Source organism: Xenopus laevis, chromosome 4L, assembly GCF_017654675.1.
Source record: "Xenopus laevis strain J_2021 chromosome 4L, Xenopus_laevis_v10.1, whole genome shotgun sequence".
Taxonomy (NCBI): Eukaryota; Metazoa; Chordata; class Amphibia; order Anura; family Pipidae; genus Xenopus; species Xenopus laevis.
The window spans coordinates 88,863,067-88,884,879 of NC_054377.1; the positions used below are offsets into that span (position 1 = coordinate 88,863,067).

Genomic DNA, 21,813 nt, shown 5'->3' on the forward strand with positions numbered 1-21,813 from the left:
CTTTCTGGAATTTGGAGCTTTCTGGATAATGGATCTCATACCTGTACCAGCTTTAAATTCTGTCCTGTGGGTCTGTACCCAAGGAACTAAACAAAATCCCTGTACAAAGAAAACATTGGACTTGTTAACTATGGAGTTGCATTGCAGTAGAATGCATAAAACTTCCATGTAAGTATACTTCCAGGCACTGTCTGGGAAAACTGTCTGGGACTGCTAATTCACTGTGAATCTAGCCCTTCCAAAGCATGTGTCTTCACCACCCATCCTGGGTTAAAGGAACAGTAACATCAAAAAATGAAAGTGTTTTAAAGTAATGAAAATATCCTGTAGTGTTGCCTTGCACTGGTAAAACGGATCAGTTTGCTTCAGAAACATTACTATAATTCATATAAACAAGCTGCTGTGTAGCAATGGTGGAAACTGAAAAAAGTCTATAAGGCATATGTTAAATAGTGGATAACAGATAACCCTGTTATGTTCTATAGAGTTTATCTGCTGTGTAACCTGAACCTTTTCTCCTTTGAATGACTGTCCCCATTGCTACACAGCAGCTTATTTATATAAACAATAGTAGTGTTTCTGAATCAAACACATCAGTTTTTCTAGTGCAGGGCAACACTGCATTATATAAAAATGTTTTGATGTTACTGTTCCTTTAAATAGTCAGACTAGCCAAGCAAATGATGATTAGTTATTTGGCCATAGCAAAATCCCGCAGATTCATATGACATTCTGTTCATTCAGTGGTAAGTCATGCTAATTGCCACATCATAAAAATAGTTTAGAATTGGTGAGCAACTGTAAAAAGAGTCAGAGAGTAACAGAACATGAAAATAGTTGCCGGGGATGCCAAATAAGGGCTGTGATTGTTTATTTAAGGTATGAAGATCCAAATTACAGAAAGATCCCTTATCCAGACAACCGCAGGTCCCGAGCATTCTTGATAACAGGTCCCATACCTGTATATAGGAACACTATTAGTTAATTGTTTAGAAGTCTTCTCTGCACCCATGCAAAACTGCCCTTATGTGATTAATGAAATTCCCAAGGCAAGTGTCGCTCATTTACAGAGTTTTACATCAAGTATAATTTTTTCAACCTAGGTCAGTAAAATACCTGCCAGATGGCAAATTGCATATTTAATATCAATGGCTAAGATATTTTCCCAGTACACTAAGCCATAGTATCCAATGAGTGCTTAGAATTTATTAGTCTGCAACAGGTAGATAATGAAAGCAAATTGCTGATTCCTTGATTGCTATTGGTTATTAATTTGTCAAGTAAGTGAAACCCAGTGTTATAACCACTGCTCTTTGCAATCTGACAAAGCCAGTGTCTGTAGATCCATTTAATCATATACTTATTATATTTTTTTATTTAAAAAGAAATTGCTGTAATACAGCTATAGAAAGTCATACATCAACTTGAGTCAGTCCAAGACAACATACAGTAAGAGAGAAGACTAGATGTGAACACATTGTGGAATTTCTTCCTGTTTAGTTGAAGGTTTTTCCAGACAGAGGGTGGATCTAGCCTGTGGGTTAATGAAACATTAACTGTCATTTTAAACAAGAAGTGCAATTGACAGGAGCGACTATATTGTTAATCCTAAAGTGTAAGGAGCAGGGTTATGGCTTCCAATCTGTGGGAAGTGCTGAGTTCCCCCGGGCTGTTTGGGAACATTTACCAGTTAGGTCAGTTTGCTGCACTGCTGTGCCTGGTTCTGCTGCTGCTGAAAGCCTGGGGGTTATTTATCAGGTGGAAAAGTCTCAAGGATGCTTTGCAGAATTTTCCTGGTCCCCCCAAACACTGGTTATATGGACACGCCAATCAGGTGAGCATCCATGGATATGACTCTGATCCCTATACTGCTTGTGTGCCTTTTGTGCTTTTACATTTAATATGCCTTGCATGGAGTCTGTGCAAGATTACCTATATTTAATTTTTGCGATAATATTGTTGAAAGGAATGTTTAGCAGGAAACATTTCTCTTCAATTTAACTTTAAAGGGGTGGTTCACCTTTATGGTAACTTTTGGTATTTTACAGAATTACCAATTCTGAACATATTTTCAATAACTTAGTATTTTACAGAATGACCAATTCTAAACATATTTTCAATTGGTCTTCATTTTTTTTCATAGTTTTTGAATTTTTTTACCTTCTTCTGATGCTTTCCAGCTTTCAGATGGGGTCCTCCTTTTTATATCCCAGTCTCAAACAGGTCCTCCTGTTTATATCCCAGTCTCTCATTCAAACCAGTGGCTGGTTGCTAGGGTAATTTGTACTCTAGCGACAAGACAACTGCTGAAATTCTAAATAAGAAAGCTGATGAACAAAAACTGAAATAATTCCAAAACCACAAATTATAAAAAAAATAAGATCAATTGCAAATTGTCTCAAATATCACCTTCTACATTTCTAAGGAAAATGTTTGGGAACCCTGACAAATCAGCATTTAAAAGAAAGTACTCATATTTAGAATGTTGTAGATGAAATATATGCACACAGCTTTGCAGCTGATCTTTACTTTCTAAAAAGCGCACATTTTATGCCTCTCACTGACCTGGAACTTAAAATAATATCCAGTTGCTAGGCTCAATTATTTCAGCAACTAGAAAGCAAATCAATAGAGGCTAAAGCAATAGAACTGAAAAGAAAAGCCTCAGCAGATGCTCCCTACATCAGCAATATTAGCATCTGGAGTTCTGTCCAGCTCTTTACTGAAGGGAGGGGAGCAGGGGGAAATTGCCCACAATAAAGGTCTAACCTTGACTACATTAAAAGCAAAGTAACTAAAACTAATTTAGGTTTATTTACCTAGAATTCCATGTTCTATCAGTTTATACGTTTCAGCACTCAGGGTTGGAAATGTACAGTATTAACTGGTGCAGAATTTGTTCACTTACATGGTACCCAGCCAAATTATTGGTCTACTTTAAAATAATCTTAAAGGAGAACTAAACTCTAAAAATGAATATGGCTAAAAATCTGAAATGATTTTGCCAGTAATGATCCAGGCCTTCAAAGTTGTGCACAGGAGATCGCCATCCTGAATTTTGTTAGTGTTAGTGACACTACACAATGTGCCTTAAAGACAAACTTTAAGGTGGGTGGAGTTTCAAAGGAGTGGATGTGACCTATAGTTGCCACCTTTTCTACATTAGAAATCCATACAGGGGGCGGTACCCATGATGTCAGAGGTGGGGCTGATGATGCGAAGGATGGAAATTCGGCACTTAAAGTTACCCGCAGCAACATTTTTGTTGCTGCTGCTGCTGAGGTTGATCACCTCTGTGTTAACTTGAGTTATCTTTTAGTATGATGTAGAGAGTGATATTCTGAGACAAATTGCAATTGGTTTTCAGTTTTTATTATTTGTGTTTTTTTTAGTTATTTAGCTTTTTATTCAGCAGCTCTCCAGTTTGCTGTTTCAGCAATCTGGTTACTAGGGTCCAAATCTCCCTAGCAACCATGCATTGATTTGACTAAGAGACTGGAATATGAATAGAAAAAGACCTGAATAAAAAGATGAGTAAAAGCAATAAAAATAAGCGGCAGATTTAATAAGGGTCAAATAGTAAATTCAAATTTTCTATTTTTATTGGTGTCAAAATTCACACATTCGAATTTGAATATTCACCACCTAAAACCTGTCGAGCTCACTTACAAGTCAATGGCAGTGGTCCACTGAACCATTTGCATATGTTAATTGCCTTCCTGACATTCAAGTTTTTTTCGGAGGGAATTTTCAGGTAGGGACTATTCAATCGAATATTAGATGTTCAAATTATTTTCTTAAATAACCTCCCATTCAAGTTGTGAGTATATTCAAATTTATTAGAGTAAAAAAAATTCACATATATTCGATATTCGTCCTTTGATAAATCTGCCCATAAATGTCATTTTACGGAGCATTTGTTTTTCAGATGGTGTCAGTGCCATTTGAAAGCAAAAATAAGTCAAATTATTAAAAAAAATGATAGAAAACAAATAGTGAAGACCAATCATGAAGATAATTAAAACTGACCATTCTATAACCTACTAAAAGTTAACTTAAAGGTGAATCCGACTGAGGGAGCATCTAATAAAATAAATTGTGTATTCTCATCTTAAACACAAAATGAAAAATAATCCACACATATCCCCCTAAATTGTGTGAGTTGGTATTGGTCCCCTTTAAATGATATGAGTGATGGCATTATATAGTTGTTTTGCAATACTGACATCTTTACAGTAAATGCACTGTGGGTCAATCCATAAATATGAATGAGGGTGTGACTCAGTGGCGTAACTAGATATTACTGGGCCCCACAGCAAATTATTTTTCAGGCCCCCAAAATTTTTAGTTTTACCAATATTTATTGAAACTGTATATGAATTAGGGCCTCGTGGGGCCCCTATACCTCCTGGGCCCCCCTGCAGGCGCAGGGTCTGCTTCCTCTATAGTTACGCCCCTGGTGTGACTAGAGTTGCCAGCTGACCGGTATTTTATCGGCCTGGCCAGTAAAAATGATGGTTGATTCCAATGTTATTAATAGGGAAAAAAGATAAATATATAGGAAGGCCGGCATTTTTTTTCCAGAAAAGGTGGCAACCCTAGGTGGGACAGCAAACTTTTACAAATCTGTTGGGATAATATGACGGATTGAGGTTAGACGAGTGCGTGTAATCCTCAGCATGGCAGAGGGTAATACTGATGTAATCAAACTGAAACATACGGTTATGTGTAGGCAGGCACAACATGTAGCATTATAGCAATTCAGATATTTTCCCTGATGAATCATAATGTTGATATGATATTAGTTAGACTTTAGGAGTGGCTGGGTAGTTTAAAGGTAAACTTCACTCTGTTGCATCAGACTAATAATCCTGAATGGCAGTGATTGCTTTCTGTGAAACAATTTCCATTCAGGGATGATGGACAGGTACTCAATCACCTTCGTCGTCCTCCAGCAGCACCGGAAAAGCTCTGTTTCTCTACAGCTTTAGATTACGTTGGCTTGATTGTCATGATGAAGCTGTATGCTGGCGAGGGCTCTGCTGCAGTGGCAATACAAGGCCTGTCTCTCAATTCTGTATTATTTCTCAGTTTCTAAAGTTAAGTCTTCAATGGACTTATTCAGTCTCCTGAATGGTCTGGTTTGCTCAAGTATAAAATAAAGGAATAGTGGTATTTATTGGTGTCAGGAACCAAGTCCATTTTAAAAGGAATGTGTATAATTAGAAGTAATTAGAGAACTAGCTATGAGCTTAGAACAAGGTTCATCTGTACCCTACCCTGCATTGCACTAGACAGGCAGTGAGATATTACGTAGAGATAATGCGCAACTTCCAGCTGCCCCCAGATGGGGGGGATGATTGACATTTAATATAAACTTGCAGGAGCCCCACATGTAGACTACTTAGTTCAGTCAGAAACAAACAGATTGGCTTGGTGTTGACTGATTAAAAAAACAAGATGTTTCTGGAAGGAAAATGTAGGGTTTCATGAACGTTACAGACTCAGCAGGAGGGATGGTGACCCCAAAATACAAGTGTCATGGGACAGGATAGCTAGAAGGGATGGTGACCCCAAAATACAAGTGGTGTCTGTCTGACAGGATAACTAAAAGGCTGGTGCATTTCTAATGTAGATGGAATGAGCTAGGCATGCAAATAAGAGGTGTGGATTGAGAGTAAAGAGGCAAAATACAGACTAATATTTTTGCCATTCAGGGCAAATTTGTGGTTGATGACAAAGCATCCATATCCCTTCTGCCCAATACTATTGCTGGCCATTTAAATCAAGACAAGCAAGAAGAGAATTCTATAGTCGTTAATCATATTTTAGCCACTTGGGGTGATGATCATTGCAGTGTGTTGCTAGTATGTATTCTATCTCTAAATAGCATCTAGTATGATGTCCCACACATGGATACCAGTATAAACAATACATTGCGATCTGTTTTACTAAGTAGTCCTAGTAACACAAAAACACAGTAAACCCTTAAAATCCATATTTCCTCTTTCAGATGTAACTATCACTTTAACACCCAAGTTGGCCAAATTGAATTCAGATTTTTTCTTCTTCTAGTTCCGAGGAGATGGGACAGATATGGACAGGGTTCTCGCATGGGCAGATAAATATCCTAAAGCATTTCCAATGTGGGTTGGACAATTCTTCGCCAACCTCATCATTACTAACCCGGAGTATGCAAAAGCTGTGTTTGCCAGATCAGGTATGATAAGAAGAATGGTTACAGCTGTTTTAATTGCAAATTACAAAACCTGTAACTAGAATTTGCAAAATCTATGAGTGTCATTTGATACTAATGTGACTACTGTATCATGGTTCTGCAGCTTTCCCCCACAGTTATACAAGGTAAAGTGACCAGAAATCCGGGGACAGGGGTGAATGTAGTGGCGCATGCAGTAAGACGCATGCAGCAAATTTGTAAGCCACCCCCACTAACCATTCCCCATTTTAGAAATACACCCTCTGTGAATATATTAATGAACGTAGTGGCAATTCCATGTACAATACTCCAGAATTCATAGTAGGAAGGCATAAAGGCAACATTTGCTAATTAAAGGTAAGGAAAGGGTTAACGGTGGCACAATGAGAGAAACTAGGTGAACCAGCTAAAACTTTGCAAGAGCATTGATATGGGAATAGTGGGGGGGGGGGGAGTGAACTGAGTGAGACAGAGAAAATAAACAGATCCTTACCAGCATTCTCAGCCTACCACTGATCGTCTAGGAGGGGGGGGGAGAGGGGGATTTGCATACTGGATACTGGAACACGATCCTGCCTGATCAGTCAGCCGAGTCCACCAGAGGTGCATAGTTGCTCCTTTCCTCCTCAGCTTCCTCGTGCTCGTGATGCCATCAACATGCTGCCTGCTTGGTCTCTCCTGCACCCCCTGCCTGTAGTATTATGCAATACTGATCAGCTGCTTCACAGGGATTTTTTAAAGATTATTCTGCCAATAGGGATGCTTCACGGGACGATTTCTAACCGGGACTGAAGTCCTGAAACGGGGCCTGTCCCCGTGAAATGGGGACAAATGGTAAGCTTAATTAATGGGGTTGTTCACCTTCCAAACACTTTTTTTGAGTTCAGTTGTTTTCAGATTGTTCCCCACCCAGAAATAAAGGTTTTTTTCAATTACTTTCCATTATTTATATTTTACTGTTTTTCCAAAATCTAAGTTGGAAGTTGAATGTTCCTGTCTCTGGTGTTTGAGTCTGGCAGCTCAGTAATTCAGGCGCAGACTCTGAACTGTTACAATTTTGCAACATTTAGTTGATCCATTTCTCAGCAGCATCTCTGGAGTATTAGCAACTATTGTATCAAGTCTAACAACTGCCTGTAATGAAACCCAGAGATTCTGCTCAGCAGGGACAAAGATAAGAAATGTATCAACTACTGTAAATGTATCATTTTAGAACAGTTTACAGGGTCGGCGACCCCTCCTCCTAGAGCTGCTTTAGAAGGTGAAAAAGTGACACTTTACACGTCAGTATTAAAAAAAAAATTGTGAAACATAGAAAATAGAAAGTAATTGGAAAAAGTCATTATTTCTGGTGATCTATCTGAAAACAACTAGTTGTTTGAAGCTGAACAACCCCAAAAACCATTATTTGATAAACATGTCCCATTGTGCTTTTCCAAAGGGATCTCGAAAACAATTATAATTGTCAAAAGTGATTTATTTTCTATATTTTTCTATACTGTTTTCTATTATATTTTAGATCCTAAAACACCAACTGGATACAATTTTCTTATCCCATGGATTGGTATGTATCTTATGAAACCTGACTCTTGCTTGCAGTTTTTTAATATTTCTCTTATATACAGTATATATTATTACCATGCATATATAAAGAGCCAATATATTCCACAGCTCTGTATGATAAATGGGTTTATAAACTGAACATACAGAATTACATACAAAGAAACCAATAAACCAATAGGTGAAGAGGGCCCTGCCCAAAAGAGCTTAAAATAGATATATAGCTAGTAAATGTGCATTGATATATTCCACTAGACAAAGAATCAGATTTAATTGAAGTCAAAAATTCTAAATATGTTTGCAGGTTCTCCATCAAAAAATAAAGGCTTCTTTAATACACATTTATGAACAAATTGCCCTCCTTCACTCCACTCACTCTGATTATTCAATGCATGAATTTTTGGATGTCCGCTAGTTGCACTTTGAAACCACCAGATCTGCTCTGTAGTCTGGATGACAGGAAAGCAGTGTGCAGGGTTGTTTTGTGTGTTTGCTTCTTACTAATCTGTGTATTGCCTATGAAATACAAAAACCTTTAATTGTAACCCAAAATATTGCAGGAAAAGGCTTGCTTGTCCTCTCAGGAGATAAGTGGTTCCAGCACCGCAAGCTTCTCACTCCAGGATTTCACTATGACGTTCTGAAACCTTATGTCAGACTGATTTCAGATTCTACAAATGTCATGCTGGTAATGTGCATTTTCTGCTTAACATTTTAAGTAGGGTTTCCAGGATCAACGTTCAAGGTTGGCTCTAATTTCGGTTGACACTTCCTTTCTGGTCTTCATTGCGGCTTGCATTCAGCTCAGATTCAAAAGCAACAGTTATTTCCCATGTGTCCCCCCTCCTCAAATCACCTAGTTTTTAGTTTTATACTGAACAATTCCTTTAATAACGGTACTGTTATTATTGCACACAATCTGCACTTTATTTTCTCAACTACTGACCTGTACCTATCAGCCTCAAGAGTTCAACTACAGGTATGGGATCAGTTACTTGGAAACCCATTATCCAGAAAGCTCAGAAATATGGAAGGGCCATCTCCCATAGACTCTATTTTATCCAAATAATACAACATTTTCTTCTGTAATAATAAAACTAAGATATAATTAATCCTTATTGGATGCAAGACCAGCCTATTGGGTTTATTTAATGTTTAAATGATTTTCTAGTAGACTTAAGGTATGAAGAGCCAAATTGCAGTTATCTGGAAAACCCCAGGTCCTGAGCATTATGGATAACAGGTCCCATACCTGTACTAGATCATAACTGAGGGGCCACCATTTTATTATGTGTGGTCTGGTTTTGAAAATGGCTGTCCTATGGGTTGATGGGGTTAAAGAAAGCAGAATATGGCTGAATTTATTCTGTGATGTCTGGAGTTGCTTCTATAGCTACATCATTTGTCATTGAAAATTGCTGATGTTGACAGTGTATATTTGTGCATGGTACATTTAAATACAGTCACCAAAGTTTGATTTTTGTTGTCCGGTCCCGTAAGAAATCATTGAGAGAATGCCTAAAGCAGCATTCCGATGTATAATATTGTTTGTATAATTGTTTTTCAGGATAAATGGGTTTCATTTTCCAATAAAGGTGAAACAGTGGAGCTTTTCCACCATGTCAGCCTGATGACACTGGACAGCATCATGAAATGTGCCTTCAGCTTCCATAGCAACTGCCAGACTGATAAGTGAGTCCATGATAAAATGGCTGGGGGTCTAACTTTAGTGATAGAAAATCCATTAATACAACAAATGTTAGAATAACTGTATTTGCCATGTATAGAAAGCTCAATTGTGAGAGGATCAAATAGCATAAAAGGACATCATTATTATTGCTGTTAATATCAATCAATTAATACCTTATTTAATACATATACCATATAATAGCACAAATTAAACTTCTATATTCTATATATAGAGGATCCATACAAATAATGCTAGATGTAAATCCTTTTTACAAGTCCCCCTTCCATCCCTATAGTAGCTATAAAATAGTGGCCAATACCAGAAATGGTGAGTAGGAATGCAGTACATTTAGAAATGAATTTGGGCTTTCGGTAGATTCTAGCACTTAGCCTTTATCTGACTGACCTAAACAACCTGGAGCAGAGCCTCCTCAAAAGATATTAAGTTGTGTTGTAAAAGGTTCCTCTATAGAACATTACAGTGTGAGGAGTGAATACTTCTACAAGTAGCCTCTTTAAGTATTATATATATAGAGGCTGGGCAGACAATTACTTTCACTTTCCATTCAGCACTTCCTCAATGTCATTGCTCTCCACACATTCCCCCCATTCTCTTAACCATTTAATTGTGTAGCCAGGACATGGGGATGGACATCAGGTCCCCCATTCTGGTGCACAAACAAGATTCTGAGATGATGTAAGACTTGTCTTAATAACAGTGTCCACAAAATGGCTCCTGTCTGCTTGTTATAATTATGAATTCCCAGATTCAAATAATTTATACAGTGTAATTAAAGTACATTTTGCTTGACTAATGTGATAAAATAGGATTTGGAATAATGTACTTTATATAACTAAAGTATGCATATAGAACTTTAACTTTAAAGGCATGTGCCATGGAAGGCACAGGCTTTAACTCAATAGATAAAAAATAGTGTCACTTTGTACAATGTAAGTATACCCACCTTCAGTCTCAAATCAGTGCAACTAAATACAGACAGAATAAGCAGTAAAGTGAGTGAGTCTACACAGCCAAGCAGTAATTTCATCTAGTATGTATTTACTAGCTGTCTGTGTACACTTACTCGCTTTACCACTTATTCTGTTTAGCTGCGCTGTTTATTGAGTGGTACTGATTTGAGACTGGAAGTGGGTATACTACACTGTAAAAAGTGTCACTAGTCACACTACTTTTTATCTATCATATTTTGTCTGTATCTATTGTGCTGCAAGAGATGTGGTAGAGAAGGGCACATTTACTTGACATGTATTACAGAAACAAAAGACAAAATAATTGAATAGAAAAACAATCTTACATTAGGGGGCCGATTCACTAAGCTCGAGTGAAGGATTCGAATGAAAAAACTTCGAATTTCGAAGTATTTTTTGGGTACTTCGACCATCGAATTGGTTAAATTCGTTCGAATTCGAACGAAATCGAACGAATCGAAGTAAAAATCGTTCGACTATTCGACCATTCGATAGTCGAAGTACTTCCCCTTTAAAAAAAACTTCGACCCCCTACTTCGGCAGCTAAAAGCTACCGAAGTCAATGTTAGCCTATGGGGAAGGTCCCCATAGGCTTGCCTGTGATTTTTTGATCGAAGGATTTTCCTTCGATCGTTGGATTAAAATCCTTCGAATCGTTCGATTCGAAGGATTTAATCGTTCGATCGAACGAAAAATCCTTCGATCGATCGATCGCAGGATTAGCGCTAAATCCTTCGACTTCGATATTCGAAGTCGAAGGATTTCAATTCGAGGGTCGAATTTCGAAGTATTTTTAACTTCGAAATTCGACCCTTAGTGAATCGGCCCCTAGGTCTTACATCATAATTACAATTGTATTACATCATCTTGTGAGTGAATAAGTGTCTCTGTGTTTATATCCCAATCACTGCCCTTACCATTGCAACACATTTGGCAAGTTGCTAGTTTATGAATAGCCCTTATTCATCCTCCAGTACTGAAAGCAGTATTTTTTATTTTACCTTCCTTTTGGTATTCTTCATTTTTATTGGTGGTCACATTTTGATTGGGTATTATAGTTCAGTGCTGCAGCTGAATTCTAAAACATAATGGAAAAGAATTGGATTTTGCTGCTGTGGTCTGTTAAACTGATTTTAATGAAACAACACATTTAAAAAGAAGTGTTAGCAGCAGGGGCGTAACTATAGAGGAAGCAGACCCTGCGGTTGCAGGGGGACCTAGGAGTGTAGGGGGCCCAGTGAGACCCTAATTAATTAGCAATTTTAATATATCTTGGTAAAATAGGCCAACTTATAAATATTTTGGGGCCCTAAATTGAATTTGCTATGGGGCCCAGTAACAACTAGTTACGCCACTGGTTAGCAGTGCCTTGCAGGGCCAAGAATAAGCAAACATCTCAATCTCCATTTACAGAGATAATTCCTACACGAAGGCTGTTTATGATCTCTCCTTCCTGGCTCATCACAGGGCACGTACTTTTCCTTATCACAATAATCTGATTTACTATCTCAGTCCCCATGGATTCCTTTTCCGTAAAGCCTGCAGAATAGCTCACCAGCACACAGGTAAGTGGAACATGTGATTGAAACACAATGACTGTGAGGAGCTGGAGAGAATTTTGCATGCAATAGTTTTCTACTGAGTGGTAAAGACAAAACCAATATCACACCATGATGAATTTACCTCCTTAGTTACTGTAAATAATATGACCTGGGTTAAAATGGTTTCTTTTATGCTCTTGTTTGTTAATGTTGCAGGTAAGGTTATTAAACAGAGAAAAACATTGCTACAGAATAAGGGGGAGTTTGAAAAAGTCAAGCAGAAGCGCCACCCAGATTTCTTGGACATCCTTCTTTGTGCCAGGGTGAGAAAGAAATGATCTCACGTATTTACACAAGTTTGTGGGACTTGATTTTATTGTGTTACAATTAAAATGCATATAACTGGCAAGTTATGCCACTGAGCTATCTTATGACTAATTGCCCCAGTGTGGCACAAAATGTGTAATGCACCATGAAAAAGGTGTTAAAAAGCTTTAAACATTTTTAAACAGCATTTTTTGACTGAGATCTGGTTTGTGAACAAGATCCTATGTCACTGATTTACACAAAATAGTTCATGATGTCAAAGTGAGAAAAAAATATATTTCAAAATTATTTACAAGTTTTGATTGTTTAAGTTTTCACCCCTTTGTAATACAATTCATTTTCAGAAGTCAGATCATTTGTTGGAGTCCGTCAGTGTGCAATTTAAATGTCGCAGAATGTCAAGATTCTGTAGGCACTGCAGCAAAAGAAATAGTACTTATTAAGAATACATTGGAAGCATAGACTTTCCCACATTTCTTCTGTATGCGTCTCAGTCCTGTGTAGGGTACAAAACAAAAACAGTTTGGTGCATTCGAATATTATTGCAGAAAACGGTTCATTTACACATAATGATAATGAGTGTCATGCCTGCTCTGCATGTTTTCATCATTGCTGCCCTTTTTAGGATGAAAATGGTAATAGTTTATCTGATGAGGACCTCCGTGCAGAGGTGGACACATTTATGTTTGAAGGACATGACACAACAGCCAGTGGCATCTCCTGGATCTTATACTGCATGGCCAAATACCCGGAGCACCAGCAGAAATGCCGGGAGGAGATCAGGGAAGTACTTGGTGAAAAGGATTCTTTTGAATGGTAAGTTAATATCTAAACAACTGTTACACTCCTATAAATCCCCTTTATTTCCTCACGCACCAAATGTCCATCTTTCCTTTAGGGAGCATCTTAGCAAAATCCCCTACACCACAATGTGCATCAAGGAGAGTCTCCGCCTTTATCCTCCAGTCCCAGGTGTATCTAGGGAACTAAACAAACCAATTACATTTTATGATGGACGTTCCTTACCTGCTGGTGAGTTGCTTCTTAGGAATACTGTTATTATGTTATTTTCTAAATAATCTCAAAGATTACTATAATGGAATGAATTATCAAAGCATTAAAACTATTGCAAACATAATAATTATCTTTTTTCTCTCACAGTGTACTGTTGTTGTTTTTTTGCACCTAGTGTAGTTCTTCTCTCTGATTGGGTATCACTTTTGAGATGGTCATTTAAAATACTATGGGGGTTATTAAAGTTGCCTAGTTAAAGCTTTTTCCTTCTCAAAATGCAACCTACGCTATACGTAGTTTTCAGAAAATTCTAGCTACTGTAGAATTAAATATTTACACATAAAGCAGCCTTTTCTTACTTTCCTCCATAAAAAATGAAATAACATTGATGATGGGTAAAATAAGTAATGGTGCCTTTGCACCCTCCCCTGTGCACTGGGACCTGCCATTATAATTAAAAGAAAGCTGTATTATTGATTATATCTGCTTTAAGTTCTGCTATTGAAGGAATGTCTACAATTCATGAGGCATGTTTATGAAAAAAGTCTTTTTGTGACCTAAGTGTTTGAATAGGGAAAATCCGGTATATTAAAAGCAGTTGCTTTTCTGGGACTGTAACTGTCCCCCTCCCTAAGTCTGTGTAATGGCAATGTTAAAATAATATCAGTTAAACAGTTACCACTGAAGGTAATGACCGTATGGAATGAAAACTGTTTATACAGTTAAGCAGGATAAAGGTTGTGAAGTAATTATAGTGCAATTTGCTTGGGTCACTGTGCATAAAGGTAAATGCATCTGTTGTAAATAAACTGAAAAAACCTTGACACATACAGGGTGTGTTAATAAAAGGTGACTTCATTTGGTCATAGGAAATCTGTATCTGTTTCTTCAATAAATGTTTTGCTCTGTTTATTACATACAATCAATATGATCAGAAGTGGAAAGTTGCTGAATATAGCATCATAAATAAATTGGTGTATATAGTTAAAACACCACTATTAAAAGTTCCTCTTACAATTCGTTGTTACACCAGATTATATTCATATACTGGTGCAAGGAAAAAGTTTGTGAAGCTCTTTGGTATTAACTAGATTTCTGCATTAATCACTCACAAACATGGGATCTAATTTCCAATCAAGATGTCTGAATAACAGTCAAATATACATAAATACTTAATAATAAACATAACTAAAACTTTTTTAAAAGTAAACATAATTTCAAGCAACTTTGCAATATACATCAATTAAAAAATATGCAGACTTTTCATGATTTTTAATGGTTTGGAACAGTTCCCTAAGCCTAGCCCCATCCTCTTCTGCTGATTTGTCTGACTACTTTGCTGAGCTGGCTGACTACTGTTACTTTGTATCAGCAGACACCTGCATCCTCCAAACCCCACAATTCCCTGCACATGTGATTTCAATAAATAACAGAACATCACAGTGCAATGCATTGTGGGTTATGTAGTTCCTGCATGCTGTCTGTAAGCTGTGGAGAAGTTGTTACAATTTGTAACATCAATATTTAGTCCCTCCTTTCCTGCCAGGATTTCAAATGATGCCGAAAGAGAAGAACTGTTAAACAGCTGAATTGCAGCATAGAAAATGGCATTTATTCATACTTTTTGAAAAAACAGGTAACTCTGATGGGTATATTAGGGCTTTCTGTGTTATTTGGACCTCTTTATCAAATTTTGGTTTGGAAGCCAGAGTTCCCCTTTAATATTGAACACATTTTAAATTATACTTCCTTACAAACCTGCTTTGGTTCGTTGCTATTTCTGGGATTGCTTACTTGAAAGGCTCTCTGCATGTCATACCAATGTATCTCAGGCGGGTTCTGGTCTTCACCATTCTAGAAAATACATTGTAGTCTGTTTACACTAATCTGTTGTTAATTTACTCATGTGTTTTGGGTAATTGTCTTGTTGCATAATCTAAATTCCAGGTACTAGATCACTGCTCTTGTAGAATTTCTTGATGCAATTTTGAATATTTTGTACCCTATATGCTAGAAAGCTTTCCAGACCCTGAGGTGGCAAAGCAGTCTTAAATCACTAAGCTACCATCAACATAATTCCTGCTTAGGATGAGGTTTTGGTATTAGCATGCAGTGCCCTTTCCCTCCAAATACAAATGAACCATTTACAGAACATTTTCCCAAATCACTGGAAAACATCCATATGATCTCTAACAAACCCTGAGACATGCAGCAATGTTCTTTCAGAGAGCAATGATTTCCATCCCTTAACACCACTTTTGTTCACTGTTCTCCTTTCAAAGAACTGATGAATAGGGACAAGTTCAACCCAATGCCTCCAATCGCTTATCATTTTACACCTGACTCCAATCATTACTCTAGAAGTTCACATACTTTTTTCAGGCTAGACTGTAATTGTTTAAACAATGTGTTCAGTATTGATAAAAGAGGTGTGTTATTGGCTTCAGAAGATTGTGCTTGTCTATTATTATGACTCGGCGGATCAGACCAGACCCCATTATTATGAGTACTTAATGCAGAAACTGAGGCTTGATGTGGTACCTACTATAAAAGATGCTGCGGACCCTACAAATTATAGGAAGTAATATATTTTTTTAGATTTTCACTTCCCTTCTGTAGAGGAAGTATGGTGCCCAAAGCAAAACTAGATATGCAAACATTTTTCAAAAATTGGTGAATAATACACAGTACTTTGTGCTTTCGTTTATGTTCTTGTTTGTTTCTTTTCACCTAATCCTACCATTTATAGTCTGTTATTGTATTGATCTGTTTCTGTTCGATTATTGTATTATTTTAGTGTACTGCATTGAGTATATAAATATAAATACATACATTCATATGTGACAAATACCTTTCCTTTATGTAGAATAAGCCACACCTCTACTTCATTCTTTCATTTGGTTTTCAATTGTGTTTATTATAGGCTCCGTAATTTTCATAAATATTTTCTGCATTCATCGGAATCCCAGTGTTTGGAAAGATCCAGAGGTATGGCGTATAGTAATAATAGCTTCTGTTGCCATTGGACAGAGCATTTTCTCATTCCTGTAGACAACAGATATACTTCTTGCTTTTAGCCAAACCAGAAATGAATTTCTACTCATCACTCTCTCTTTCCCTGCAGCTACAAAGTTTTTACTGTGTAGTGTGTCAGTGCACATTTATAGTGATTAACTATTATATCTGTATAGGTGTTTGATCCACTCCGGTTTTCCTCAGAAAACTCTTCAAAGCGTCACTCCCATGCTTTTGTTCCTTTTGCTGCTGGACCAAGGTATAAAAACAATGTAAAATGTTTATTAGAGAAGTGTTGGAAAATTTTATTGAAATCTATGTTATTTTCCATTATTTAGATGTGGGTTTTCCTCACAAAAAGCACTTATCAGCTGTCTCACATTGTCAGCTTTTTTTTTACATTTGAGCCCATTGGAATCCCATTGTTACAGTCCAGCCTTTAGAATACTTGTTGAGTTGATAACCTTTTGCAAAAAGACATTATTCCTAAAATGAGAAACATTTTTACGTATATATATATATATATATATATATATATATATATATATATATATATATATATTATAATAAATAATAGTAAATAATACAAGAGACACTGTTCTACCAGGCAGGAGTCCCAACATGCTACCTGGTCAGATTTCCTCTAGAAATAGCCCTGAATAGACACTATGATCTGCTAAACTGCAAAGGTTGGTTAAAGTGAACATACAGGGTTTTTGGCAAGTTTCATCGTGCAGTATTTTCTATTGCCAAAAGTACTAGCACAAAATGGTTTTCCGAGACAATTTAAAGTTTTCTATCAATTTCCTCTTTAGGGTTTCTCAAGTTTTTATTGATTATCTTTTTGCTTGGGTCCCACTTAATCATTACATATTCCCTGGCCCCTGTTTAACCAGTAAATTAGGGGCAAATTCACTAAGATTCGTAGTTGCACCAGCGTCCGCTTCGCCGCACTTCGGCGCACTTCGCCAGGCGTATTTTCGCCAGCGCTACGCAACTTCACTAAAATCCGAAGTTGCGCTCAGGGGAAGCGTAAGGTTGCGAAGTTGCGCTAGTGTTAATTCGCCAAGCAAAGCAAAGTTACGCTACCGATGCTTAATTTGCATACGGCGCCAAATTGAAGTTACAATGGAGGTATATGTAGCATCACTACACAGGCCTGGGAAACCTTCAAAACAGCAAATAAAATTTTTATTTTGCCCTACACATGTGCCCACTGTATAGTTAAGGTGCCATGAGTTAGGAAATGTAGGGGGGAAGGAGGGGAGCCCCAAAAAAAATTTCGATCTTTTTCAGCCTATCACCCATAAAAAAAGAAAAAACACCAGCGTTTTTTGGGACTTAGAAACTTTTTTAACTTTTTTTAAAGCAATCCCTATCTACTCTATTGCACTTCGACTGGTCTGAGGTGGCGAAGGAAGTCTGGTGTAAAAGGTAGCGTTCATAATAATTCGCGCGACAGTGAATTTGCGTAGTTACGTCCGTCGCGCAAATTCGCCAGGCGTAAGGGTGCAAAGTAACACTAGCGAATTTACGCCAGCGTCCGTTAGTGAATTGGCGAATTAACGAAAATGCGCTACGCTGGCGCATTCACGCTACCGTTAGGCACTTCGTCGTTTAGTGAATTTGCCCCTTAGTATCTATGCAAATGCATGTATTTTTAACAGGATTTTAGTTACAGAGTTATGATCCTAAAATTGACATGCCACCATTCCACATCAAGGTAAACCCAGGAATGATCCTGGCCCCTTTTCCACCTAAGGCAGCTTGCAACTGCTCCAACCCCCCCCCCCCCGCACTCATCTTTTTGGAGCCAGAGGTTGTCCAGAGGGTGTAATTGATCTGATCTTGAAAACTGGAAATAGTCCTAATTTTTACCTCTAGTCATTTTTCATAGGCTGGCACCTTCCTGCAAGGTAGCAATTTTTGGAATGTATCTCCTGACCAAGGAACTGGTCTTAAAGGGCTGAGTCCTCCCCCGCCATTAGCTTTTAAAGGAGAGAGACTGCCAAGCCCGAAACACTGGATCCACAGGCTTAATCTTTTCCAGCTTGCTTATTTTGTAAGAAAGAAAGATTGCTCAGACCAACACACATTTTTAAAGGCATAAAGCTGGCCATAGACGCAAAGATCCGATCGTGCGAATCCTCGATTCGTACGATTTTCGGATCATGTGTGGAGTGTCCCGACATTTATCTTGCCATGCCGATGGGTCGTTCATTCGATCGGACAGGTTAAACGATTTCTGTCGGCTGACAATCATATATCTGCATGTATTGTATTGCCAATCTGCCGATCTTCAGTGGGAGACTGTCACTATCAGCTTGTTGGACAAAAACTTTCCTACGATTGCTGTGGGGCAGAACATCGGCTGATCTGTTCTTTACTGCTTTGTTTGATCTGAATGGTTAGTGGCAGGTCGGGAGATGAGGACGTATGATTGTTCGTCCGAAATTGCAGAGAAATCTTTGCGTCTATGGCCAGCTTAAGACCATTAAAGGTATAATACCATTAAAGGTATGGGGGTGCTGCAACCACAGATAGGTTTATCCATTCTCCCCGCAGAGCAACTCTGCTAAAGTACAAAAATAAGGGGGGGTTGTGGGTACACTTCAAGGCAAAGTAAAATACAGTATCGGTTAGTGCAAAGCATGTGCTTGGGGATATCACTCAACTGCAAATGCTACAGACAATAAATATTTTAAGATATTGGCAGAAATATTTTTGCTAGCAAACTAATGTTTACCATTTATATATGCAATTCATCCAATAAAAAATATTCCAATCTTATTTTCTAGAAACTGCATTGGACAGAACTTTGCTATGAATGAACTGAAAGTGGCTGTGGCTCTAACGTTAAACCGTTATGAATTATCCCCCGATCTATCCAAGCCGCCCCTGAAATCACCACAACTTGTTCTGCGCTCCAAAAATGGCATCCACGTGTACCTAAAGAAAGCAAGCTAATCATGTACCTTAAGGGGCTGATTTATCACATTTTACTGCGATTTGTGCAAATCAGAAAAAATTAAAAACATTTTCATGATTACAATTTTTGTTTTTGTCATTCGCATACCCATTTTTTAAAACCCATAAAAATAAAACACAATTGACAAAAGAACTCAATTTAAAAAATGTAGAGAAAAGAGAATGTGTATTGTGCCATGTTTTACACAAATCATGACAAATTTCAAAACCAGACCCTATGTTCTGTACCTTCTGTTGTCTAGTTATTTTATGGTTCTTTATAAAATAATCAAACCATTTGTGTGTGCCTGTGCATTTTTTATAACCTTTTAAAGACTGGACTTCATTCTCATTTAAACGAGGGCTGTGCTTTCCTGAACCATCTCTTATATCTAAAATGTGTTCTCAATGTAACAAGTGTAGATTTCCTCTATGTTTTAAATGGTATTATACAACTGAACACTGCAGATCTTTATACAAATATATCATGTAAAACAGTCCCTATGTAAACCACATCCCCAATAGAAAAATTGTCATTTAAGTACTAAAATGGCACATACTGATATGTAGATGCCAATTTGAATAGATTATTTTACAGGTAGCTTGTATGATATACATTTTATGATGTTAAGTATCCATTCTGAAGATATAGTTCAACTTTAAATTAACTTATAGTATGATGTAAGAGTGGTATTCTAAAATAATTTGCTTTTGGTCGTAATCTTTTATTATGGGTGTTTCTTAATTATTTAGCTCTTCAGTTTGGAATTTCATCATTGACAAAATTTCCCTAGCAGACAAGCAGTGGTATGAATGAGAGACTGGAATATGAATAGGAAAGGCCTGAATAGAAAGATACTTAATAAAATGTTGTAATAATTAAGTTGCAATCTCACAGAGCAACAATTATTTGGCTTGCAGGGTCAATGACCCCCATATGAAAGCTGGAAAGAATCGGAAGAAGAAAAACTATTAAAAAACTATAACAAATAAATTAAGGACATCTAAAAAAGTTGCATTCAATTAGTCATTCTATAATATACTAACAGTTTCAACTACCCCCTTAAAGGAAAATTCAACCTGTAATAAAAAAACCCTCCCCCCCCTCCCTCCTCCCCCCAGCCTACCTGCCCCCCCCCTGGCAAATGCACCCCTCCGTGCAGATTTTGGCGTCAGAGTTGACGACCGCCATCTTCTTCTTCTCCGGTAATCTTCGTGTCTTGACGTAAGTTTCAGCGCATGCGCAGTTGGAGTAAATTTCCGGTCTCGAACAACTGCGCATGCGCCGAAAGTCACGAAAGTCACTCATTAACTTAGAGCAACCCAACTTGTTATGCTATATCGTCTCCTTTTAATAATTTATAGTTTGCATGTTGCAATAATGGATGTTATCAGTTCCTGTAATTCTGTTTATTGTTACACTTTGGCAACTCACTTTAACTTTACATAAACTGAGATAACAGATTACAAAGTATGATCATAGGTTATGCAGCAATAACAATTTGATAACAAAAACGTTGCAATTATGATGGTGTATACACAAAGAATAACTGAGGTTGGTGGAAGTTTCATCCTTCTATAGTAAATGAGACTGATAAAAGGCACATGTCTCAAGTTCAAACATTTGTCCTAGTAAAACCTTCAAGATGATCCAAAAGACAGACAAAAAAAGCCCAAATGAAGCCCAGTTTGCCTCAGAAGAGAAAAATACTTCCAAAATGGCATTAAAAGTATAAATTGCCTCACATTTTTCAGTCCAAGGGCATACTTTTAGATTTGACATGCCCCTTCCTTCTTTATACTGTAAATAAGTTTAGGGTGTAACCCATAAATACAGACGTATTGATTTCAGTGCCCTACTCCAAATCATTATTGAACAGCTTAAAGGGATCCTGTCATGACTTGGGTTAGCCAGACTGGAATTTCTTTGGATTGGGTGCTGTTCTCATATCTACCACTAGGAAACATTTTTAGCAATACAGGTGTCAGGAAGCTGCTATATGGATACCTACTCATTATTCTGCTGATAGGCTACTGGGGGATGGGGGAACGAAGGGGTGATACCATGCCAGCTTACAGTGCAGCTTGTAAAGTGTGACTGAAGTTTATCAGAGCACAAATCAGATGATTGATGGCATTCGGGAAACTAAAAACTGTCTAGCCACATGACAAATTTCAAAATTAAGTATTAAAAAATGTGTTTGTCCTATTGCAAAATTGATTTCAATGCAGGATTCTGCTGGAGCACTATTAACGGATGCATTTTGTTTTCCCATGACAGAATCCCTTTAAAAGAAAGTGGACCCAATACAGAGCCACCCAGCACACTACTCAGAATGCCAGTGCAATCAGTGATCCCCAACCAGTAGCTCGTGAGCAACATGTTGCTCTCCAACCCCTTGGATGTTGCTCCCAGTGGCCTCAAACCAGGAGCTTCTTTTTGAATTCCAGTCTTGGAGGAAAGTTTTGGTTGTATAAAAACCAGGTGTACTG

General features: G+C 37.6%; 1 protein-coding gene across 1 annotated transcript; it reads left to right on the forward strand.

Moving 5' to 3' along the window:
- The first annotated feature begins 1,616 nt into the window (after positions 1–1,616).
- On the forward strand, positions 1,617–19,402 carry XB980013.L (provisional ortholog of cytochrome P450 family 4 subfamily B member 1 L homeolog). The gene is given in 12 exon segments (NM_001085558.1): positions 1,617–1,834; positions 6,076–6,220; positions 7,737–7,781; positions 8,338–8,465; positions 9,345–9,469; positions 11,870–12,021; positions 12,214–12,320; positions 12,950–13,140; positions 13,223–13,356; positions 16,262–16,326; positions 16,530–16,612; positions 19,152–19,402. Coding segments are annotated over 12 exon segments (1,548 nt in total). The 5' UTR covers positions 1,617–1,630; the 3' UTR covers positions 19,321–19,402.
- The last annotated feature ends 2,411 nt before the right edge of the window (positions 19,403–21,813 follow it).